This window comes from Dreissena polymorpha, chromosome 11 (assembly GCF_020536995.1).
Source record: "Dreissena polymorpha isolate Duluth1 chromosome 11, UMN_Dpol_1.0, whole genome shotgun sequence".
Taxonomy (NCBI): Eukaryota; Metazoa; Mollusca; class Bivalvia; order Myida; family Dreissenidae; genus Dreissena; species Dreissena polymorpha.
Window position 1 is genome coordinate 63,465,323 of NC_068365.1, and position 27,033 is coordinate 63,492,355.

A 27,033-nucleotide genomic window follows, 5' to 3' on the forward strand; every position below is an offset into this window, starting at 1 on the left:
GAAAGTTTATCCCCAGATTTCTCATCCTTCATTTCTGCCAAAGATGCAATTGTGGTTGTTAGAAGTGTGTGAACTTCTGAAAAGGCAAGGTCTTTTTTTGAAAGCATTTAAGTATCAAATGTAGCCGAAGATTGTGTATATGAAGAAATCATTTCTTCATATACACACTCCTCGGCTACATTTGATACTTATACATGTATGTCATTTTATTTTTATTTTGTTTCAGATACCCGTGGCCAGATATAGTACTCTGGTAGATCACAATCATGAATAATGACGGTAAAACAATGGACAGTTCTCACATGGCCTTCAGACTCAAATCTCCTCCAAAAGAAACACAGAGAAACGGTATAATGATTGATAGCTGGCATCTTTGATTGTAGCAAATTTTGCTTTTGCAAGGCATTTTAATCCCCTCCTGTGCTCCAGCTTGACCTAAAATGAAGGGTGGAGCACCCTGCCGCCCCTAGATCCCACTATTACGCATGGACCCTCTTCATGCCCTTTTTTGTTGTGATCACATTATTATGCAGCAAATTTTATTTGTAGTTTCAAGAGTTTACAGAGTGAAAGAAGTATTTTGTTCAATTATAAAAACACTGTTTTAACAGCGGTAGTATGAAATACATGTATATAGCACTCAGTTATATTGAAAATATACCACAGGGTTAATATGACCGCATGAGCTCAGGTGCCCTTTGGACAAAATTTTAAAATCCTAGCTGGAGTACTGCAACATGGACTTCTGTCTGTCTGTCCATTTGTCTGAAGACACAAACCTGCCCACAGCCATTATCTTACACTTTTCACATACAAATGTCAAACCTCTACCTTTTGATGAGGTTTGATGTCACTGGGGTCAAGGTCAACAAGGCTAATAATAGATTTTTTTAGGTGTTTTATGCGTCCTGAAATAAAATTCCGGCTGAGCATATACCGGTAGTTGCCAGTTTGTCCATCCTTACTTCCTTACTTCCTTCCGTCACATTGCTACGGTTTCTCATAGCGCCTTCAATACTTGACCAACCGCTTTCATATTTGGCTTGTAGGTACCTTGCATCGACCTATACCTTTTGATGAGGTCACTGGGGTCAAGGTCAAGGTCACCGAGGCTAATAATAGACTTCCTTCTGTCACACTTTCGCTACCGTTTCTCATAGCGCCTTCAATACTTTACCAATCGCTTTCATATTTGGCATGTAGGTACCTTGCATGGACCTCTACCTTTTGATGAGGTTTGAGGTCACTGGGGTCAAGGTCAAGGTCACTGAGGCTAAAAATAGATTTTTTTTAGGTGTTTATTAACACATACATTGACAAAGCGCATCATCGGGAAGCATCCATCAGTTTCACTCATATTCTTGTTCTCTATGATTATTATTTTGAATTGCATTATAAAGATATTGATGTATAGAAGGATATTTTTGAAATCCGATACTCAATAAGTCCAATGAATTCAAAAGAGTGAAGCCCTGAATAATGTTCAGTCTTTTATCAGGTCTGTATAACTTTAATGCATGTGCGTAAAGTGTCGTCTCAGATTAGCCTGTGCAGGGACGACACTTTCCGCCTAAACTTGATTTTTACTTAGAAAAGACTTTCTGTAACAGGCTTTTTCCGCCCTATGCCACGGGTCCGAAATTCGGCCCCATTCCTAATGCAAATCTGGTTGTTTTTTTCCCAATTGAAAAAAAAAATTCCCAATTCCAAAAAAAAAATTATTTTTTTTTTTTAACCTTAAAATATATAAGTTTACCTCAACGGTGTAGAAAATAGAAATATTGCATCATTAAATTATACGCTGCCTTGAATTTTTTTAAAAACTGTAAAATATGTTAATGATTATTTAAGACTTTCCTTATTTTTCCTCAAAATCAAAATCCGGTGCTTTGCGCGATTTTTTTCACCTCAAAAAAGGCCAGGCCTTATCCCCAAATTCAGATTAAAAAACCTGCACTTATCACACATGTTCATAATATTTTGTATAATTTTAATAGTAAGATATCAAAATAGTCGTTTTTTACCAGTTAATGGCTTCTTTGAAATATAAGAAACATTATTTACATGCGATAATTTTTCCCAATTGAGCCAATTTTGCGATTATATTTTTGTGATGATTATAAAATGGGAGTTTTCACGACGCGAAATTCCCAAAATTCCAGTGTGGCGTTTTCCCAAAATGGAGCGGAAAAAGCCTGTGTAAAAGAAAAATATCATACAAGCGGAAAGTTCTGTCCCTGATTAGCCTGTGCAGACTGCACTGACTAATCTGGGACGACACTTTACGCACATGCATTAAACCCCCCTTTCACTGAGTAAGGCCCATTTTTATTTCAGATGCAGCAGATCCCTTTATGAACCTCGCCAACCTGTCGCCCACAACTCAAGAAAATCTCAACCTGATAATCAAAAGTCTGTCAACAGGAGAAGGTAGCTTTAATCATTTAGTGTGACCCAGTGTTCTGAAAATGTGTGCTTATTGTCCCCTACCGGTTTCACTGTAGGGGACTTCTGGTTTGCGCTCTGTGAGTCTGTCAGTCCGTCAGTCTGTCTGTCACACTTTTCTGGATCCTGCAATAACTTTAAAAGTTCTTCATATTTTTTCATGAAACTTAAAACATGGATAGATGGCAATATAGACATTATGCACGTCATTTCATTTTGTTCCGTCAACAATTTTGGTTGCTATGGCAACAAATAAAAAAAAATATGATAATGGTGGAGGCGTTAGGGGACATATATTGCTTGGCAATAGTCTTGTTTTAGCCTTGTTCTGAGAAAACTGCGCTCAGCGCATGTTTATTACGTGTTGTCCCAGATTAGCCTGTGCTGTCTACGCAGCCTGATCAGGGGCAAAACTCTCCGCTTTTAAGGAATGTTTTGTTTTAAGGAAATCTTGTCTAAATAAAAATCCAGTTAAGGTGGATTCTGTTGTCCCAAAACGCACATGCTAATTGTTGGTGACACTTTACATTTATGTCCAATTTTCCCAGAATGTAGCATATAAGGTCATTAAGTGTGACCCAGTGTTCTAAACAATTTTGCTGAAGAATGAAGACTGTTTCCCATTTTCAAAATGCTTAATTCATCAATATGAAGAAGTGAAACTCCAGCTGCTTCAGCATTATTACATTTCTATTACACACACATTTGTGGTCCATTATTAATGGCAAGTGACCAATTGCAAAAACAGAACAGCACAATACGAAACAACATAAACACACAGTAGAATAAAGCTGGGGTCACCGCCTTAGAACGGTCATCCCTTTTAGTGTTTGATTAATGTATAATATGACATTGTACAATATAAACATCGAAACAGGCTTATAAACCAACATATAATTGCTCTTTTGTACATTTACAGCTCATGTGGAAGATCGCCATGGCAAACCACACATTGAATATAAAGGTGTTAGGTGAGAGAACTTTTACAGTCAAGTATTGTAAGCATAAAATCAACATCATTTATTTCCCAATAGTTGACAAAAGTACGCTATATTTCCTAATCCAAAGGGACCCGGCCCCATTCCCAAAATGGTGAGAGAATCTTAGTTCACATCAAACTAAAGTTGATCAGATCTCATATGAAAAAATGGTAGCTAATTGATTCATTAATCCTTTCCCACTCAGAAGAACAGTGAAAATGGCTGTGTGCTAACAGCAGTAGCAGTTACAGAGTAACTTGCAGTCTGTTCCGGTTTTATGCTGTCTGCTGCTCATCAGTATCTAATTGGAAAATGAAGCCTTCAAAACTTGAATTTATAAAGATAGGTCTCAAATTAAATTTAACTTTTTAAGGGACAACAAATACGTAAAAATACTCGATAAAGGGTTAAGAATTAATCCATGAGTACATTTATGATAAAATAAAAATTAAAAATAAGCAGAAATTTTGTTGTGTCAGGCCATTGCAAACATATCTCTAACTAAGCTGCCTTCTTGGCAAACTGGTCGCGATGCAAGTGCGTAAAGTGACAACTCAGATTAGCCTGTGCAGTCAACCTAGGCTAATCAGGGATTACAATTTCCACCTAAGCTGGATTAGTGCTAACAAGAGACTCTTAAAATGAAAAATTCCATAACAGCGGAAAGTGTCGTCCCTGTTTAGACGGTACAGACTACACGGACTAATCTGGGACGACACTTTACATGCATGAAGCTCATTTATCCGAGAACAAGGCTCATATAATCTGTTTTTAATCAACCATAGCAAACTGCACTGGGATGGATCCAATGCCAACATTCTGGCTGTCCCAAAGTCTGATCCTCAACTTAAAACCCAGGTGGAGGCGTGTCTGGAACTCTTGGACTTCCACAAAAACTACAAGAAACCTTCAGGGGTTGTCGTAGATATGAGTCATGTAAGCTTTACTTCAATTATTGGCCTTCTTAAAGAAATGTCCGACCTTTGTTTGGAATTTTCTACTCTGTGTATTGGTCTTTCATTAAATGTCTTATTAGTCCCCTACCGTTTTCAACAGGTTTTACTCTCTGTCTGTCATGCATCTTTTTACGTCCCCAGTAGGGTGGGATATAGTAGTCGGACTGTCCCATCAGTCTGTCTGTCCTTCCATCTAGCATTCCGTTTCCAGGGTTTTTTCCCTAACGCTTTGAGATATTTACCTGATTTATGGTTTGTGAGTCTACCTGTATGAGTTACAGATCAAGTTCAAGTTTTGTACGGTTCCACTAATATTATGGCAAAGTTATGGGCCTGGGACTTTGACATTTTCTCTCCAAATGGGACTTTGACATTTTCTCTACAATAACAGTTTTCCGAATTTTTGTGCTAAATGCTTGCAGATATTTTCCTAATTTTTGGTGTACGAGTCTATCTACACTACTTATATATCAAGTTTAAGTTTTGATCCGGCTGATTCAGAGCTCCAGATCATAAAACATGGCATTCAAATTAACTTACGGGTTTTATGTATGTCTGTCTATTTCTTCCTCTGTTCATCCGTCTGTCTGTCTGTCCATTTTCAAAAAGTGAAAAAAACTAGATAAGACATGTTTTATAACTTGATCCTGCAATTTCTCAGAAGGTGCAGAAGATTCTTTATCAAAAATCTTATATGCGTACTAATACATTTTTTTGTTTACTTAGTGTTTAAATATATAGATGTGATTAAATACTATATACCGTATTTAAATATTTCTCTGGATCCATTATTTTTAATGTATTTCAGATATCAGTTTCCCCAGGCAAACTTTACCGTGAGCTGAAGGAGTTTGAAAAACTTAAACAGACGCTCGGGAAGGGAAATTCTGGTGTGGGAGACATAGTCGTCCTCAAGGACCTAAAAACTGGACAAAAACATGCTCAAAAAACGGTAAAAATACTGTGTTAATAGATTTTTACAAAACTTGAGTGAAAATATTCATTTGCTTGCAGCAGATTATAAGTTTTGAATCGATAAAAACGTCCCTGGTCAATAATTTCAGGAATTTGTAAAAATAACAAAGAAACAAAAATTAAATTCATTTTGTCAGTGATTGCCAACCGTCATGTATTGTTAAACTTAAACATAGGTTACATTTAGATAACCATTGCATCAGCCATCATTGTTATTTGAATATGTGTTTAGTCACATGATAACGCAACAGAACATTTATTGAAAATTGATAGCTTGAAGCAGGAAAAAAACCTTAAATACTGTAAAGATTTTGTTTTTTTGAACAATTGGATTGTGGGTTGTAATCAGGGCTTGCCCAGAGTTGGAAAGTTTTGAAACTCTGATTTCAATGTGTTGGAAATGAGAAGTAAATAAGGATTTTTTAAGTGCTGATATTTCTGTGACTGCCACTTTAAAAGTTCTGTTACACAAAATCCGAGTAAATGACTCCCAATCTTCCAGATATGCAATCCTTGTGGCAGGTTTTTGAGGTGCAATCTAGGAGAATTGGGTCAAGTGCATGTGTGTTAAGTCTCATCCCTGATTAGCCTGTGCTGTTTGCACAGGCTAATCAGGGAAGACACTTTCTGCTTTTTTGAAATTTTTGTTTGAAGGAAGTCCCTTCTGAACAAAAATTCAGTCTTTTAGCACAGCCTAATCTGGGATGGCACATTACGCTTTTTCCGCCCTATGCCACAGGTCCAAAATTCGGCCCCATTCCCAATGCAAATCTGGAAGTTTTTTTCCCAATGAAAAAATATTCCCAATTCAAAAAAAAATAAAAATAAATAAAAAAAAAATTTTTTTAACCTTTAAATATATTAATTTAACCTGATCCAGTGTAGAAAATAGAAAAATATTGCATAATTAAATTATCTGTTGCCTTGAGTTTGTTTTAGGAACAGTAAAATATGTTAAATTGATTATTTAAGACTTTCCTTATTTTCCCCCAAAATCTGGCGTTTCGCGCTATTTTTTTCACCTCAAAAAAGGCCAGGCCTTTTCCCCAAAATCAGATTAAAAAAACCTGCATTTATCACACATGTTCATAATATTTTGTAAAATTTTAATAATATGTTATCAAAATAGTTGTTATTTACCAGTTAACGGCTTCTTTGGAATATAAGAAACACTATTTACATGCGATTATTTTTCCCAATTGAGCCAGTTTTGCTAATATTTGTTTTTCCCAAAATGGGGTTTTTCACGACGCGAAATTCCCAAAATTCCAGTGTGGCGTTTTCCCAAAATGGAGCGGAAAAAACTTGCACATTACACACATGCACTTAGCTAATTTTTCCCAGAACAAGGTCCAAATGGTTCTTCATTTAAGTAACATGATGTACAGGCTGTTAATCAAGAAATAATCGACGGGTAACCGTTGGTTATTGCGGTAATAACCAAAGTTATGGAGTTCCGATGCGTAGGAATTAAACCACGAGGGCGTAGCCCGAGTGGTTTGCTAACAAGCAACGGAACGACATACCGCTGGTTATTACTGCAATAACCAACGGTTACCCGTCGATTATTTCGATTCTAACACGATTTCATTAATAAGTTATCCGCGATTTTAAGGGTATAAATGAGAATTATATTAACCGAATGTCCTCCACTTTTCCGCTAAAACGTGACGTCACCACAACAATTAAAATCAAATGACGTCGTCTTCATTCATAAACAGTGCGCGGACAATCAAAGTGACGTCACTTTAAACAACCGTTGGTATATCGGGGTTATAACCAACGTAGTTTTTCTTCTTTGTATGTAGAAAACAAGTCACGTGGCGTGGTAGAATAAGTATTAAACAATCCTTGCTTTGGTTACAGATAATGATCTCAACGTTTCGTGGTGATGAGGTGCGCTGTTGGATGGACCTGAATGCCACGGGTCACGTTCCACACATGTACATGTTTAGAATTATTGACAACAGGGTTGAGATCCACATGGAAATACTCCAATCTGGTATATGAATGTTAATGACTTAGGGCCATTTTCATTTATTTCATTTTGGGCTGTATATATTCATTAAATATATAGAAATCAATTAAGAAAACAAATGTAATTAGACTGACTACAAAACAGAAATGCACACTACCGTTTAGTGTTGATGTAAGGTAATATTACTAATTCTGAACATGTATATCAATTTCATTTTTATGAGGAATTGAAAGGTGTTTTTTTTAAGAAAAATGTTTGACAATTTGCTTTCCAAAACATAAAATATGAGTTATAGAATATTATAATTTATAGCAATTAAGAAACAAATCACATGGCAAGAATTGGGTAATTGTCCCTTTTAATAAATGCTTAAATCCTTTCAGCTAAGACATTTAGCAGCATCATTGACGAGCACATGGCAAGGCTTCAAGAGCCCCAGTTCAGACATCTTGTAAAACCCTTCTCACTCTATGTGTTGGATGGGGCGATAGAGGCAATCAGCTGCATGCACAACGAAGGATGGACACATAATGATATGCACAGTAAGTTAAATGTTGATGTTTGTTGAAGTTTGTTATGTTTCTAGGTACCTAGAATACAAAATAAAGCTTTCCAATGACTACGATTAATGATTATCTGATTGCACTATATCAAAATGCCAGCCATTTTCGGTCCGATTTTTAGCTTACCTGAGCACAATGTGCTCATGGTGAGCTTTTGTGATCCCCTTTTGTCCTTATCGTCAGATCTTCATGAAACTTGGTCAGAACATTTGTCCCAATGATACCTCGACTGAGTTCGAAACTGGGTCATGCTGGGTAAAAAATTAGGTCACTTGGTCAAAAAAAGAAAAACCTTGTGAACACTGAAAAAGTCACATTTGATGCCCGATCTTCATGTAACTTTGTCAAAATGTTTGTCTTAATGATATGTTTGTTGAGTTCAAAAATGGTTCTGGTCCATTAAAAAAATATGGCCGCCAGGGGGTGGGGCAGTATTCCTCATACATGTATGGCTATAGAGAAACCTTGTGAAAACTCTAGAAGTCACAATTTTTGCCCAATCATCATGAAACTTGGTCAAAACATTGGTTTAATTGATATCTCGGACGAGTTATGAAATGGTCCAGATCGGTGAAAAAACATGGCCGCCAGGGGGCGTGGCAGTTTTCTCTATATGTATATAGTGAAAACATTTGAACACTCTAGAAGTCACATTTTTGGTCCAATCTTAATGAAATTTGAGGAGAACATTTATTTACTGGATATGGCGGTAGAGTTCGAAAATGGTTCGGATCGGTAAAAAAAACATGGCCGTCATCAAAATATTGGTTTTATGGATATCTTGGGTGAGTTTGAAAATAGTCGTGATCAGTGAAAAGACATGGCCGCCAGGGGTGGGGCAGTTTTCTCTATATGTATATAATGAAAACATGTGAACAGTCTAGAAGACACATTTTTTGCCCAATCTTCATGACATTTGTTTGTCAGAACATTTTTTTTCTGTATACGACGGTTGAGTTCAAAAATGATTTTGATCTATCTAGTAACATGACCGCCAGGGGGTGGGGGGCATTTTTAACCAGGTTTTCCGAAGGAAAAAACTGGTTATTAGATTCAAAAACTGGTTATTAGATTGGCGAATGCGGGCGGGCTGGCTGGCTGGCGGGCTGGCTGGCTGGCGGGCTGGCTGGCTGGCTGGCGGGCTGGCGGAATAAGCTTGTCCGGGCCATAACTATGTCGTTCATTGTCAGATTTTAAAATCATTTGGCACATTTGTTCACCATCATTGGACGGTGTGTCGCGCGAAATAATTACGTCAATATCTCCAAGGTCAAGGTCACACTTTGAGTTCAAAGGTCAAAAATGGCCATAAATGAGCTTGTCCGAGCCATAACTATGTCGTTCATCGTCAGATTTTAAAATCATTTGGCACATTTGTTCACCATCATTGGACGGTGTGTCGCGCGAAATAATTACGTCGATATCTCCAAGGTCAAGGTCACACTTTGTGTTCAAAGGTCAAAAATGGCCATAAATGAGCTTGTCCTGGCCATAACTATGTCATTCATTGTGAGATTTTAAAATCATTTGGCACATTTGTTCACCATCATGGGACGGTGTGTCCCACGAAAGAATCACGTCAATATCTCCAATGTCAAGGTCGCCACGACTAAAAATAGATTTAAAAAAACAAAAAAACTTACAAAGGGGGTTAATTTTTTTTGGTCATTTCAAAAGTTCAGTTTGAGTTTTCTCCCTTTATCAGATTTTTTTTTCACAATGAAAACCTGGTTTTGTGACAATTTTGTCCCCTGTCCTTATATTTATTTACTAAAAAAGCTTGTGAACACTCTAAAAGTTACATTTTTGGCCAATCATCATGAAACTTGGTTAAAACATTGGTTTTATTGATATGGCGGATGAGTATGAAAATGGTAATGATCAGTTGAAAAGAATGGCCGCCAGGGGATGGGGCAGTTTTCTCTATATGTATGTAAGAAGCATTTTCCTTATATATATATTTTTTTTAATCTGGTTATTAAAAACATGGCCGCCAGGGTGGGTGGGGTAATTTTCCATATAGGCCTATTGTGAATACTTTGAAACACCTTATTTTTAAAGTCAGTATTGTCATACTATTAGTTTGAAATAGTTGCTGAAGATTTTTAATCTTTGTTTCTTTCCATCTTAGTCTCTCAGGTGAGCGACCCAGGGCCCTTTGGGGCCTCTTGTTTTACTAGTTTTCTTGGCTTGAAATATTTTTTTCTCCAAAACTGGTGTGAGTCCTACATGATTTGCAAACTGCAAATGCTAATCTGGGATGACACTTTACGCACATGCCCAAAGTGAGGCTCATATAGTAAAAATATTTTATATGCTCAAGGTGGGAACGCGATGTTGGATAGCAAGTTGAAGGTGAAGATTATTGATTTCGGACTGGCGCGCAGTATAAAGGACACGGATGGTATTCTACAGGTTCGCAACTTTCAGCAGGATATCGGAAATGTGCTGCGAATTTTCAGCGGGTTGTACACGACCGAGGAATACACGAGCGTATGGGACATGCAGAAGAGATATGAGGAAATAGGAAACGTGAGATGTGTTCATTTTTTGTGTATTTTATGAATTGCTTTAGCCTATAGCTAGGCATACACAAAAGGCTGCAGCATATTGCTACCCCAAGGTTGCATCCTTCCGCTTAGACAATGAGTCATGCCCTTTAAACAAATCTTATCCCATTATAATAATCCAAATTTTATTTGCAGTTTCAATTAATCAACTTAGTTCTTATAATGAAGCAAGTTTAATTAATTGTTTAAGCAATATTTTAAATTTATAAAAAACTTGTAATTTGAAATCTATATTTGACATGACACATACTGATATTGAAAATATGCAATAGAGGTATTATGACCAAGAGCGCTAAAGTGCCCTTTTGTCAAAATAGCACCCTGGTGTTTTCAAATACTAACTGGAGAACTGTTGTTAAAAGTATGATGTTTGGTGAAAGCCAATTTAGTTTAATTTGTTGCATGGACACATGCATGGCGGTTTCTTGGTTCAATATCAGACAGAACTGCACAGCGGTGTAAATGACATCTTCGAGTAATAGAGGATAGATTTCAATATTGCTGAGGAGAAGGGAACAACAAAAGTAATCAAGTAATTAATTCACGGGTATAAAGGAGTAATATTTTCTTAAAATAGTTATCATTTTGAGGGGACTATGAGATTTGTTTGAGTTATGGATGCTCAAGTGAAATATATTATACTTTATTCTCTTTACCTGTAGACAGAGGGCTACATGGGCCTAAGTCGAGCTGATCGAATCGAGTTGTTTAACCTGATTGATGCAGCTTTAAAGATCACCAATCCCAAAGACGTCAAGGAGTACAGGAAGATGGTCAAAGAAAGCCTAGAAAATGGTCAGTTAAATTTTATTTTACCCAGCCAAACAAAGTTTGAGAGGTTAGGGCTCATAATCACTTATCCATTCTTAGACTTTAGAAAATACCTCGGAGTTTGCTGGAGTTTGCATATATTCATGTTCAACATGCTGCTTATATCATTCATATATTATTCTTAAGGGAGAATTATTTAATAAAAAGTGTCCACTGCCACCTTTGACTTGGCTTTCAAGTAGTTTACGTATTTGTAAAGTTTTAAGAATATTGTTTATTTTTCGATATAAGTCTTACAATTCGGGCCCAGGAGTCACTCTGTCAGCTGGTTTGTTGGTCTGTTGGTCAGTCCATATAAAATGTTATTAGTTTGCATATAAACCATTCCACATTTCACAAGTAAAATTTCAGTCTTTTTGTTGCCCCGTCTTGGTTGGAATCTGCTCTCAAAATTTTGGTTGATTAATCAGAGACAAAAGTGACCGATTATTTAATTAAACATGACGAAATATGTGTATGTAAAGTATTCAGAATATGTATTTCATGCTATCACTTTTTCCACTTCATTGTGCGTTTATTATTTTTGATATAAGTTAAACCAAGAATTATAAAAATATTTTCAACTGACGGTATAAATGCGAATTTACTTACCAGTCAATTCATGAGAACCAGGTAATGAAATCCTCAGTTATAGCCTCACTCTGTTAACATCTTATGTTAAAGACACTGTCTGATTTTATTAAGAAATTACATAGTTTGCAAGACTTAACAACCGATTCGTACTTAGTTACATTAGATGTATCCTCACTTTACAGTAATATCCCTCATGATGTTGGTATAAAAGCATGTAACTATTTTTTACAAAAAAATAATAAATCTGAATCTTTTATCACTTCAGTATCAGAACTTATAAAACTAGTTTTAACCAAAAATCATTTTCAATTTAATGATGTTGATTATTTGCAAGTCTTAGGCACTGCCATGGGTACAAAAATGGCACTAAGTTATGCATCATTATTTATGGGTCAATTTGAAGAAAACTTCTTAAAAAATTGCCAGTTTAAGCCTGTTAGATTTCTTGATGACATTTTTCATGATTTGGAACCATTCCGAAAAAGAGCTTTTAAATTTCCTCAGAAAAATTAATAGTTTTCATCAAACAATTAAATTTACATACATTTTTTCTAAGGAAAGTGCTGTTTTTTTAGATGTTAATATTTCTAAGGATGATAATGGTTGCATTCAATCATCAGTTTATGAAAAGAATACTAATTGTCATCAATATATTGAATATTCTTCATGCCATCCTATGTCTTGTAAAACTAATATTCCATTTTCACAGGCTAAACGTTATAGTAGGATCACTTCTAATAATGATACCTATACAAAAGAACTGACTCATCTCAATGATATTTTTCTTGCACGTAATTACCCAAAAGAGGTAATAGACAAAGCGCTAAAAAAAGCGTCAATGCTATCTATGGAAGATGCACTAGAAGCTAGTGTTAAAAAGTCAGTTAATATGAAAATTATCCCATTTGTATGTACTTACAACCCTTCACTGCCCAACATTGGGAAAATTCTTAACAATTACTGGAATCTGCTTAAGTGATCTCTTAATGAGAGTGTGAAACAAGTATATAGTCATAAGCCATTAGTGGCGTTCATAAGACCCAGAAACTTACAGGATATCTTAGAACATACAAATCTTAATAATAATAAAAATAGAAAAATCCATTCAGTTATGAAGTGCAACAGAAAACGATGCACACATTGTAATTATATTACAGAAACAAATGGTTTTACCAGCTCTACATTGGGTAAACAATTTACTATTAAGAATAATTTAAATTGTGCATCATCAAGTGTTATTTACTTGATAACATGTAAAAAATGTCTAAAACAATATGTTGGTTAAAACTAATCAAAAATGCAGTCAAAGAATGAATAGCCATAAATTTGACATTAAACATTTTCCCGACTGTTTAACAAATGTCTCAGAACATTTTTATCCTGCTGGACATAGCATTGATGATTTTTCTTTTGTTCCTATTGAACAAATACAAAATAACTGGAATTGCCTATTAAAAGAATGTTCTTGGATGCATTACCTTGGTACTATAGCTCCCCTAGGTATGAATTCTAAAGTTCTCTTCTAATTTTCTAGTTTTTAAGGTAGTTTTTACTGGTTCATTTAACATTTTTGCATTCAAACTGCATTTTTCCAGTAATTTTGTATAATAACTGATCCTACTTTAATAATCTAGTTAATTAGATAACATATACATATATGAACTATATGCTTATAATGATGTTATATATTATTTTGGTTATATGTTGATTTTAACGCCATAGTATGTAACACTTTGACGTTGTTGCAATTGACGTCGTGTGATTGTGACGTCATTTCCTTTATTTTATAACAAAATGTTTACTCCTGATGAAGGTCTAAATTGACCGAAACGTTGAGTGAATAGATATTTTTTGTAAACAAAGAAGTTGTTTCTCTGTTTTATATTATTATTGGCTAGATTGAACTTTACAGGTATGCAGTTATTTACCACTATAGACAAAGTGGGGGTTTTGGGGCGTTAGCCCCCGATACTAAGGAATATATAGGATAAAAAGGATTATAAGGTGTTGCGTTAGTTGTTATTTGTTAGGTGTTAAGGGTTAGGGTTAGGGTACGCTGTTTGATGTTAAGTGTTGCTTCCGATAAAGTTCAAAGTTAATTTGTTTGCCCTGTGAACTGCGCATGCTTGTGTGGGAAGACACTTTAAGGACATGCAATGAGCCCAGTTTTCCCAGAATAAGGCTTGTTACTGGAAGTTAACCTGTGGCTATGTTTGTCCAAAATAACTAGGTCACGAGGTCATTATCTGAAACATTTATTACTACTTCTTGATAAAACTTGGTCATGATGTTTATCTTGAAAATATATAGGCCAAGTTTAAATTGATCATTTGCATCAAAAAATGATGTTACCCAGTAAAATCTAACCTTACCACTCTATTAGCATGATTCATGGCTCAATCTTGATGAAACTGGGGTCAAATAAAGCAAGGTCATCAGGAAAAGCTTTCAACAATTTGTGAACTCAGATGAGCAATCTTTAGGGCCATCATTGCCCTCAAATGTTTGGGGAGTGATGATTATAATGTCTGAAGTTTTAAGCTTTTTTCTCAGTGACTTTGTGTATACTTTCCCTGCTGCTACATTTTAATGTTACTGTGAAATCATAACTATTCATTGATTATTAATTTTCTTTGATTTTGTGTGGCGATCAATCTAGGAATCTAACACAAATACATCACATAATGACTGACTAAAATTTATAATTGTTTGTTTTCCAAAACCATAAATCCACAATAAAAATTCGGAGAAAATTTCATTTTGTGAAAAACCACAAAAGTTAACGGCCACAAACATAAATAATTAATAATAGCTTTTTTTATTCACCTAGGAGGAGGATGAAGCTGATGTTGCTGAAGGTTTAAAAAATAAATCAGATTTTTTTTTGAAAAAACACAAAATTTCATGCACACTAATATAAATGAATTCACAGTATTTGTTTTATTTTTTCACAGGATGAAGATGAAGAAGATGAAGCCGATGCTGCTGACTGTATAACAGCCGCGGGTGCTGCAGATAGTTTTGACTGTGATGGAGCATTCTACATCAGTGATGAGCAGATAGAGGAGCTACGAAACAAGTTTGGTATCGCTGTGGTGCAGTAAGAGTCCTGAGATCTGCATAGCTAAGCATAATAGAGTGATTTTGGTTATGTAAGTTTAATTATTAATTATTTACTTACTGATGTTTCAAGAAATGTTTTATTGTAATGTACAAATTATGACAGCTTCAAGTTGTTGATTTTTAATGTAAACACAATTGTTTGAGATTAGATAAAAGTTGTGTGGATAATGTGTGTGATTTATTACTTAATTTGAATTTTAATTTCCATGTAGTTAATTTGTTATTACATCTTTATTAAAGGGACCTTTCACATTTTGGTAAATTGACAAAATTAAATAAAAAATGGTTTCAGATTCGCAAATTTTCATTGTAGTTAGAGATTTTATATGAAACAGTAATACTGAACATTTACCATGCTCTAAAATATCCATTATATGCATCTGTTGACGATTTTAAAACCTGAAAATTATAAAGCGTTGCAAATCGAAACCATTGAAAAATTTGTGATACTACGAGGATTTGTTAATAAGTATAAAATACATCACTTATTGTATGAGAATGCAGGCTGTCAAGCGGTCATACTTTTTCCTACTTTTTCCTACTATTTCCTACTTTTTCATCAGGATCCTACTTTTTCCTATTTTTTTACCAAATCTTCCTACTATTCCTACTTTTTCATTTTCAATGGAGATTTTTTTTTTTAAAGAGTTAATTTAGTAAACTTGCAGGATGAATTAATCTATGGCATGACTGTATCCCTGTTAATGTGCATTCATCTAGATGAGACCTGACAACCCATGCTGACTGTCTGCTAGCACCTCTTCAGGAGCATAAATATTTATTTCTTATGTAACTTTTAAAATTATTGACAAGTTTTTTTTTGAAGTAACAATAGTGCCTTGTTTACTTCCTTAGCATTTGTACACTGCAGACTTCACTACCTTACACAGTTCCCAGTGATGCAAGAGCTGAGGGAACCCATTGTTTATTCCAGTTTTATTTTGTTTCCATTGACAACAATTTGCCCAAACCTTATGCATGTTTACATGATATTGCTGTTTGGAATGTAGAGATATAGAGATACATGTATTGTATGAGTGGTTATGAAATATGGAATTTATTACACAAGTTATTGGAAAAAAGATAAAACTGATGCTTTGCCGAGTTTTCATCATTTACAAATATAATGTAATAAATTCTGTATTACATGACAACGGATATGATGTTCTATTGATATCATAGGTACATCATGTTTAGTAATTAAAGATACATGCACAGAGCCTAAATGCCCTGATACATTTTTATGCTCCCGGTAGGATGGCATATTGCAGTTGTACTGTCAGTCCGTTTGTCTGTCTGTCTGTGTGTGTGTGTCTGTCCGAAAACTTTAATATGGGCCATAACTTTTGCAATATTGAAGATAGCAACTTGATATTTGGCATGCATGTGTATCTCTTGAAGCTGCACATTTTGAGTGCTGAAAGGTTCAAGGTCAAAAGTTAAAAAATACAATCCAAGGGAAGTAATAAGCTTTAAAAGGTAGATAATTTCTAAACCTGCCAAATGATATATTGAACTTTTATTTCAAAGCTGCGCAATAGTGGGCATTGTGTTTCGGACAAACACAATTCTTGTCTAATGATGCCATTGCTAGTGAGGTAACTTTAAGGTGTTAAAGCGAAGTATTAAAATTATTAAACGGCATAATTACACTCCCGCAAAGTCATTAATAATGTAAAAGCCATTATTTGAAACTGGAATAAACAATGTAGTGCAACTGTTTCATTGCCCAATCAATGCTGTCATAAAAGATGTCAGGTGATAAGGTCCTATCTCCAGTTGCATAATCTGCTCTGCAATGACTAGTCATTTTGAATGTAACTTAAGTCATTATAACTGCACCCTATTGTCAATTTAAAGGTTTCACAATGTAGCTGTAGCAGAGCATTTACACTGCTTTATATACTAGTATTAATCTTGTACAACAAGTTGGTGTATCACTAAATAAATTTGGTCTTCTGCTTAAGGATATAACATGCACAATATAATTACCATTTTTATATCGATACACAGAAGACCTCTAACCACTTATTTGATGATACACCAAAATGAACAGCATCTAATTACATGTATACTTCTTTATCAGGGTAGCTTTGCTTGAAACTTAATTATCATAGATACACTATAAGTGCTAAAATTCCTAGTGGGAAAACAAAGTTTAACCCTTCATGGATGGAGAAGTTGGACAACAGTGGAAAAACACTGGGATCATGGTGCAAGAGAGATACCGGCAATGAGTTCGCAAGATATTGTACTGTCTGAATGAAGTCCATCTTGTAGTAATTCTGGTGCTAATCAACTTATAAGTCATGCAGATGGATAAAAACACAAGGAAAACATGAAATACATGCATGATAATTCACAAAAGCGTTTTTTTGGAAGTGCCCAAAAGCCAAGCAGCTCTCAGGGTTGTGGGGATAAATCTATCTGTATTCAAGTACATCCATCACACAAGGAACAGGTACAAAAGGCTGAAATCTTCTGGGCCCTTAAGGTAGCTTCAAGTGGGTATCCATACAGAACATGTGATGGCACTCCTGCTCTGTTTCAAGCTATGTTTCCTGGACCTGTGTCTAAAAAATAAGTATTTTGTATTCCTACTTTTGAGGGAAAAGTTCCTACTCTTTCCTACTTTTTTCCTACTTTTCTTGCAAAAGTAGTTCCTATTTTTTCCTACTTTTTGAAAAAAGGTCACTTGACAGCCTGAGAATGGATGTGGGAGTGGTCTAAGTGTTAGATGTTACTCCAGGGGTCAGTGGTTCGAGCCCAGTTGAGGGTTACTTTTTTTTCTTTCTTTAATATTATTTTAGTTTTTTACTGGAGCTTTTTAGATCCAATGTTTACATTTATCAATATAAAAAATTTAATGAAAAACTTCACTATCTGCCAAAATCTGTGAAAAAGTCCCTTTAACTTGTATTGTGTTGGTTCAATTGCACTTTGTTCTACTCAAGGCCGTACACAAAAACTAATGTATTTGAGTTATTAAATGTAATATTCAGTGGTAATATGGTATTTATAACGTGTATCAAGCTTATAGATCTCACCTAACTGTTAAGAGTATTTAATGTAGCATATATTTTTAACAATATTTTTACATAATTATACATTATGATTTTAAAATGATCATACAAGTGTGATTATTGGACACTTGAAAGTAATAAAAAATGTAATGTTATTTCAATTTGAGATTCTTAACAAAAAATGTAACTGTTTATGTTGATTTTGTTAATGATTGTTGCCTTAAAAACCCATCTGAAGAAATTTGGTAGAATTGAACATTTTTAGTTGTGATAAATTGTTTTTTCGTTCAAGGATATGTGCATATTTTCTGATATAACATTCAGCTTTTAAAATATTTAATTTTATTTATGTCCTGTAGTTTTTAGTAATTTTTATGCCCCCGGATCGAATGATCGGGGGTTTATTGTTTTTGGCCTGTCTGTCTGTCATTCCGTCATTCTGTCCCAAAACTTTAACCTTACATTAAAGTTTTGCAATAACTTTTGAAATATTGAACATAGCAACTTGATATTTGGCATGCATGTGTATCTCATGGAGCTGTACATTTTGAGTGGTGAAAGGTCAAGGTCATCCTTCAAGGTCAAAGGTCAACAAAAAAGCGGCGCATTAGGGGGCATTGTGTTTCTGACAAACACATCTCTTGTTTATTTAATTGCAGGGTGTGAACTGTTACATAAAAATATATTCTGTTTTTTGTGTCAGATGGATAAGTTACACATTTTGCTATAAGGAAAAGAGATCAAAGTTGCAAAATGAAAAATCTAATATAGTATAGGGACACAGAAGAAATAATGTGGAGTTTTAAATTAGCTTATTGCACTCTGTCTCGTTTGGTTGAAACATTTTGATAGATGGATTACGCCAACAGCCGCATGTTTGTGCTTTATATTGTTCGCATAGAAATCCATTTTCTCAGTGTCAGTATATTTGTTGAGTGTATTGTTATATCTTTTAGCATCAGTGTAGTAGTATACATATGAATCTGAAATTTGGCACATCGTCATAAAAATAAACGCTACTATTTGGTGTAATTTACCAAATTGTATGTCATGGATTTTAATGATATTGTAACTTTTGCATTTTGTGCTTGATGTCATTTGCATGTATTATTTATTATAAGAGCCATGCTTTAATGCATGCGCTTAAATTGTCTTCCCCTATTAGCCTGTGCACTCCGCACAGGCTAATCTGGGAAACACTTTCGGCCTTAAGTGGATCCATTTAAGAAGAGACTTCCTTTATCCGTGAAATTCCATAACAACTGAACTTGTAGTCCCTGATTAACTTGTGTGAACTGTAGAAACTACCGAAAAACTGGGATAACACTTTATGCTCATGTATTAAGCCCGTTTTTTTTTCAGAACAAGGCTCCTATTGTAACCATGACATTTTGTGCTCAAAGTCATTTACATATGATATTTTATATAAATACATATACATGTACTAATGTTCTCATTTGGTGCTCAAAGTATGTTACACTTGTAATCAGTACAAAGGAAATTGTGCCTTAACTAATAGTTTATTTTAAGTTTGGATTTACTTTTCTGCTCAAATTTAGTTACACATTTGTTGTTGTAATTGGGTTAACACTGAAATGCTCTTTTGAATTTATATATATATATATGAAAGAGCTAACTAAGTCCTATTTGCAGGTTGTGTTCAAAATTGGTTACAAAATTTACAAATGTGTAATGTGAACAGTTCATGTTCATAGTTAAATTGAGATTTGCAAAAACATGGTGCAGGATCACGTGACTTTGTGGGGTTCCCAATTAAACGTTCATGGATATTTACACACCGGTAAGTGGTGCTTTTTAAAACATTTTTTCTTAAGAATTTCAAGTTCAACTAGTGCATAAATGACAGATTTTTATGCTGCTAATGGCAATGTGAAATACATCAGAATTTTATTTTATAAGCCTCTGTTCTTTTTCAAAAATTCCTAGTGTACTGCACGATTATGCTTCTCGTAATTTGACTTTTTTTCACTCAGTTCAGATGTATTCAAGGATCTATTGTTATACCTTAAAATATCGGCACAAACTGCAAGAGAAATTGTCTTTTATGCACTTAAGATTTTTGCAAATGTACAGTGTGTTTAGTTTAAACCTATTTATTTTAGCTCCATTGCATCGAAAGCCTAAGGCTTATATAAATGCTTTCGAGTCCGTTTCCTGGGCCTAGAATCAGTACTTGGTGTCTTTGGGGTAGCTCTAAAGAACGCTCCCACAGTGGGGATCGAACCCGTGACCTCCCGATCGCTAGGCGAACACCATATACATTATACCACGGCGACCTTATACAGTGTGTTTACATTCTGTCCAGCCCATGTGTAAACACCTGAAAACCCCGTTGATTCTGCACCCTGAATAAGGCAATACTTAAAGGTGTTGTGGTTAAAGGGAATTTCAAAATTCCTATTAAAATGATTTTTACAAATGCAGTGTTCAGAATTTTTATGCTAATGCATTTTTTGTATAAGAACAACGGTTTACAGGGATAGAAACTAACTTTTTGCAGCACTGGCAACCATCTTTTGTATCAGCAAAGAAGTTGATAGCCCTGAACCATTTTTCTTGTAAACTTCATGGGTATCAAATACGTTATATTAAAAATAAAAATAAAGAACAAGTTAATTGCTGACATGTAACACTCTAGGTTCATTTTGTCCTATAAAGGAATTAAATGATTAAAATGGCCTAAGTAAATAAATATTAATCAAATACATTATTGTTTAACTGCCACAATTTTGTATATACTGATAAAATGCAAGTTATTGTTTCATTAGCTTTAAAAAAGGCTAGTTTTCTGGCCAGACTACCTATGAAAATTTGGTTGCCCAGTCAAATATCCTTTAGGTCTGGGCTTATTTGCGACCACTAATTTCTATCCCTAGTTCAGATTTTGTGTTCACAATTAGTTACCCATTCTATGTTCTATGGAGAAAATATGTGATTTGTGTACAGAATTTATTCACAATTTTTAATTGCAAAAAAATCACTTACTTTCAACAAATTTAGGGATTGTCCTGCGATTTTCACTCTGAAAATAGAAGTTCAATTGACTTTGTCACGTTAATTTTGAAGTAAGTGACAACTTTATAATGTAATGTTACCTACATATGTATAAAATAACGTGGTTTTCAATTTGTCCAACTGTATTTACTGATGTTGTGTATGTCATTATGTCATTACTTTTTTGTCATGGAATTTTTTTAATTCATTCAAATTGTGTGTTTTATTTAATTCGCTGGCCAGTTTGGCATAAAACTATTAGTTGATTACTGCTTGACCACCTTAATGGTTTCATTCGTTTGTACTTTAACCTTTTATTCAGATGTGCTTTTTTGTTGAATTTAAGCACATTGTTACTTTGTCTTTTACATTGTGTTCTTATTTGTATATTTTAGTTATATTTATATTATTGGCCCATTTTGTTTTGGTGTTGTTTTATGAAAATGTGTGTGTTGTGTGATTTTTTAAATATTATTTTTAAAAATCAATTTTCATCCTTACATATGATGGCCACATGAAATTAATGTTTATATAAATTCGATTTTATGATTTAATGCTGGAGTTTTAAAATTCCATCTTCTGGAATAGGTTGTTTTTATGCCCCCCTTTGAAGAAGAGGGGGTATATTGTTTGGCATTTGTCTGTCCGTCTGTATATCCGTTGGTATGTCCGTCCGTCCACCAGATGGTTTCCGGATGATAACTCAAGAACGCTTAGGCCTAGGATCATGAAACTTCATAGGTACATTGATCATGACTCGCAGATGACCCCTATTAATTTTGAGGTCACTAGATCAAAGTTCACGGTGACCCGAAATAGTAAAATGGTTTCTGGATGATAACTCCAGAACGCTTATGCCTAGGATTATGAAACTTCATAGGTACATTGATCATGACTCGAAGATGACCCCTATTGATTTTCAGGTCACTAGGTCAAAGGCCAAGGGCACGGTGACTCAACTTAGAAAAATGGTTTCCGGATGATAACTCAAGAACACTTATGCCTAGGATCATGAAACTTCATAAGTACATTGATAATGACTGGCAGATGACCCCTATTGATTTTCAGGTCACTAGGTCAAAGGTCAAGGTCACGGTGACCCGAAATAGTAAAATGGTTTCTGGATGATAACTCAAGAATAATTAGGCCTAGGATCATAAAACTTCATAGGAACATTGATCATGACTGGCAGATGACCCCTTTTGATTTTCAGGTCACTAGGTCAAAGGTCAAGGTCATGGTGACTCAACTTATATAAATGGTTTCCGGATGATAACTCAAGAACTCTTACACCTAGGATCATGAAACTTCATAGGTACATTGATCAAGACTCGCAGATGACCCCTATAGACTTTCAGTTCACTAGATCAAAGGTCAAGGTCACGGTGACTTGACACAGTAAAATGGTTTCCGGATGATAACTCAAGAAAGCTTACACCTAGGATCATGAAACTTCATTGGTACATTACTCATGACTTGCAGATGACCCCTATTGATTTTCAGGTTACTAGGTCAAAGGTCAAGGTCACAGTGCAAAAAATGTATTCACACAATTGCTGCCACTACAATTGACAGCCCATATGGGGGGCATGCATGTTTTACAAACAGCCCTCGTTAAATAAGTATTAAATATTATTACAAGAAATTATCTATTCATGTAGTTGGAATGTTAATTTTTGTGTTAATTTTTTTGACTTTGTTGTATGAATTTTACCTGTTTATTTTTTCTGGTATTTTTCGGTCTTTTGTTTGATTTTTATGCGCCCGAAGGGTGGCATATACTTTTTTTACTGTCCGTAAGTCCGTCCGTCTGTCTGTCAGTCAGTCCGAAAACTTTAACATTGGTCATAACTTTTGGTATATTGAAGAAAGTAACTTGATATTTGGCATGCATGTGTATCTCATGGAGCTGCTCATTTTGAGTGGTGAAAGGTTACGGTCAAGGTCATTCTCCAAGGTCAATGGTAAAATATATGGCTTCAAACCAGCGCAGAAGGGGGGCATTTTGTTTCTGACAAAGGTCTCTCTTGTTTTGTCAGTATCAGCTTTTAGAAATGTATTTGAAACTTAGCTTTATACGTGAAAAAACATTAATTTACTAATTCGTAAAACACAAAAAGTTGTAAAAATGTGTTAAGACAGAATTAGACTATCAAGAAACATTCAATGCATTCAAAAGTATTTTGTTTTTGTGTCCAAGTTTGTGAATCTTTTCATATAGTTATACCTCAATGGAAAAGAAAACATAAAAACTTGTTTGATAAAATGTTTGGAAAATTAATGCAAAATTTAATAAGCCTGATCAGAAAAGTTGTCCAGAGCATAACTCCAAAACTATTCAATGGATTTACTTTGTACATAAAATATAAACAGATGGCAACTAGGAGAAGTGCAGTGACCGAGAACCATAACACTATCTACCTTATTTTGTGAATTATCTCCCTTTATATAATTTCAAAGTAAAATTTTTGTCAGAACTCTAAATCTACTGAAGGGATTTACTTTATACTAGAAATATAAACAGATGGCAACTAGGAGAAGTGCAGTGAACATGGCCATAGTATTTTAATTGTCTCCCTTTATTTAATTTCATAGTAAATGTTTATCCGTTTTGTCACAGATGACACAGGTGCCATGTTTTACTAATATTATTCTACTCCCTAAGACAAATGTTCTTATACACCAAACACATTTCTGCGGGGATGGCCATGTTAACATGGCTCTTGTTGTATTGGTTTAAGAATTATGTTGTGAAAAGTAGTATCATTTTCTTGTACAATTTGAAAATAGTGTAAACGTTAGGTTCATAATAAAAACATAAATTACCTAAATAAATAAAAAAGTAAAAATAACAACAATAAAATTATTGTACCACGTGGCTAGGCTATCATCACGCGGTTGGTTATGAAGGCAGGGATTTTATCCAGCTATGCTGGTTCCCATCAAATCTCTGCGCAGAGGATGTGTTTGTGTATATTGCAACATTCTTTGCCGAGTTATGTTCCCTTGAACTTAGGCAAATGTTGGAGACTTACATAATTGTATGTGTTCGTACTGTGTGTGATGAACAGTTTTCTGTGTATTTAAACAACTTTTTATACTATATTTCAGTGCAAGACGCTATTTTAAGTGCATTTAAAACAATTTGTTGCACAGTTTTGTGCCCTTTAACATAGGCGCTGGATTCAATAAATCAACTTGAAGCTTTTTGTCTTTGTGTATGATCAATGTGAAGTAGAGATCAACACAATTAATAGATTAATTTTAGGTATTCTTAACATTTGCACCACTTCAAAAGGATTGTTGCGGTGGTATTTGGCATCTTGAATGACTGTGCTTGTTTATTATACCCCCACAAACGAAGTTTATGGGGGTATATAGGAGTGAGCTTGTCAGTCTGACGGTCGGTCTGTCGGTCCGTATTTAGTGTCTGCTCTCTATTTCAAGTTGTTTTCATCCGATCTTCACCAAACTTGGTCTGATGTTGTATCTAAATGATGTCTAGGTCAAGTTTGAATATGGGTCATGTAGGGTCGAAACTAGGTCACGGGGTCACTTAGTGTGTTTAAAACATTGAGCATGGTGTTTGCTCTCTAATTCAAGTTGTTTTCATCTGAGCTTCACCAAACTTGGTCAGAAGTTGTATCTAGATGATCTTAAGGCGAGGTATGAACATGGGCCATGCCAGATCAAAAACTAGGTCACAGGGTCACATAGTACATTTTAAACATTCAGCATAGTGTCCGCTCTCTAATTCGAGTAGTTTTCATCTGATCTTCACCTTACTTGGTCAGAAGTTGTATCGAAATGATGTGTAGGTCAAGTTCGAACATGGGCCATGCCGGGTCAAAAACAAGGTCAGGGGGTCACTTTGTGCGTTTTAAACATTGAGCATGGTGTCCGTTTTTTTTGTTAAGACAGCATGCAAAATATTGTGTCAATGCGACATGTGGGGGTATTTGTCACGTCTGTGACAAAGCTCTAGATAATGGACATTTTATTTGTAACATTTGGTTTTATGCAAATTAAAGCTTGAATATTTTGTTGTGTTGTATTGGTTTTTGGAATACTAACTCTCAAGTCAATGCCCGTGGTTTGTATGTTGTGTTTGTATTTTAACTTGCAAGTTTTGATATTGTTCAACATTGTGGTTGCAATTTACTTCAAAAGTTGAAATTTCAAAACAACAAAATGCGATTGCATCAAATGCAATTTGTGATGTATAAATTGTTGGTTCACTATGCAATATTGAGTTTGATCTGCAATATTGTGTTGGCTTTTGTTTTATTGCTTGGGCCTCTCTTTTTAAGGATCTTAAGCTTAAGTTACGACATAATTGTGTATCTTAAAAAAACACACTTGAATTATGATAGTAAGAAAATGGACTTTATTAAGTATAGATGTTTGTGCAATTCATAAGCTGCGTTCTGGGAAAACAGTGCTTAATGCACATGGGTTAAGTTTTATCAAAGATGAGCCTGTCCAGTCTGCACAGGCTGATCAGGGACGACACTCTTCTTTTTTATGATTTTTTTGTGTTTAAAGAAACTCTTTGTAGTGAAAACTCACTGTAAGCAAAAAGTGTTCTCCCAGATTATCTTGCGCAGACTGCACAGGCTAATCTGGGACGACACATGACACACATGCTTTTAGCCCAGTTTTCCCAGAATGTTACTCAAATAATGATAGATTTTTGTGCAATTAAATTAATTTTCTTCAAAAAAAAAATGAGGCATATCAGAAATTTGACTTTAGATGTTTAGTAAGAAGGGCCCATGGCTAACAAAGTTTATATCAGTTAGTTGAATGTTACCATGACGATCATCTTAATCAATTTGCAAAATTTATCTCGAATTGCTTTTCACTCATGTTTAATATTGTTGTGTACCATTTTGATTGTCTCGAGGGACTCTTAAAGATGTCTTTGGAATACATTTACTGGCATCTTTTGTGCTCTCTTTTGCGACAATTTGCTGTCAAAAATATGTTCTGGTATTCTGTCTTGTTTTTACCTAAATGCATGCTACTGATAATATGTTAAGTACCTTTATCCAGAGAGCAATCGCCTATTTCCTATACCTCACTTATGTATGCAAAGTCATCTTTATTAATAATGGTTCCTTTAATATTATATGCTCGAATTTGCCTCACAAGAATGTTGTCCAGAAGTTGAGTAGCTTAGAATTTGAATATCCGTATGAACATCTTATGATTGTAAATTGTTTTTTTTAGATACTATAGGTTTTTTTACTAATTAATTACTTACAAAATCACTGTTTTTATTCGCAACTATTTGTAGACGTCTTATATTGTAACAAACGATTTTTTTTTCGAAATATCGGTTACTATTAAATGAAAGGACTTGTTCACATTTGTTGATATTTTTAAGTCCATAATTTGTCTTATTTATTTATATATACGTATAAGTGTTATTTAACACTCAAACGCTGAATTATTTTATCAGTTGCATCGGATGATAAACGCCTTAGCGCAGCAGTTTTAAATGATTGTTCGACCTTTTTTCTCGTATTTCTTTGTGAATTTGATAATAATCTGACCAGTCTATACTTATTTCTCATGTTGGCCTCATTGCCAAAATTGATTCATTATCGATGCTGCCAAATATTATGTATGCATTAAAATGCATTTATCTGTCTATTTTTCATAAGTGTTCAAATTCTTTACTTGACGTATGTATATGCCTATACCTGATAAACTAGTTTTTGAATAAAAATATAGAAAAACTACAATTATTTAAATGTTTTCTATCATTCACTTTTTTATTTCCACAAACATGTAACGTCGACATGAAGAACATTCTGATTTCCTGAAATCCCGCAAATTGCCCATCTCATTTTCGAAACTCAAAAACATGGTCCCAGTATCGTGAACATTCTCAATTTTTGAGCTCTACTCAGAAGATGATATTTGAGTTTCCACTCAGCTGAGTATTGAGAATATTGGTCAGCTCACGAAAAGTCACATATTCCTTCTCAAACTC

The 27,033-nt window shown here is 34.6% G+C and overlaps 1 protein-coding gene across 1 annotated transcript; it reads left to right on the forward strand.

Moving 5' to 3' along the window:
* The first annotated feature begins 226 nt into the window (after positions 1-226).
* Positions 227-11,423, forward strand: LOC127850779 (serine/threonine-protein kinase 38-like). The gene is made up of 9 exons (XM_052384080.1): positions 227-348; positions 2,338-2,430; positions 3,365-3,416; positions 4,211-4,361; positions 5,190-5,333; positions 7,223-7,358; positions 7,718-7,876; positions 10,221-10,429; positions 11,130-11,423. Exons 1-9 carry the CDS (start codon positions 267-269, stop codon positions 11,421-11,423), a joined length of 1,320 nt encoding a protein of 439 aa, XP_052240040.1. The 5' UTR covers positions 227-266.
* The last annotated feature ends 15,610 nt before the right edge of the window (positions 11,424-27,033 follow it).

Excerpts from the sequence above, each read along its gene's own strand:
- LOC127850779 (XM_052384080.1), top strand. The coding sequence starts at position 267 with ATGAATAATGACGGTAAAACAATGGACAGTTCTCACATGGCCTTCAGA. Across the intron at positions 5,334-7,222 it reads AAAAACATGCTCAAAAAACG|ATAATGATCTCAACGTTTCG; the intron begins GTAAAAATACTG and ends CTTTGGTTACAG. Across the intron at positions 7,359-7,717 it reads CATGGAAATACTCCAATCTG|CTAAGACATTTAGCAGCATC; the intron begins GTATATGAATGT and ends AAATCCTTTCAG.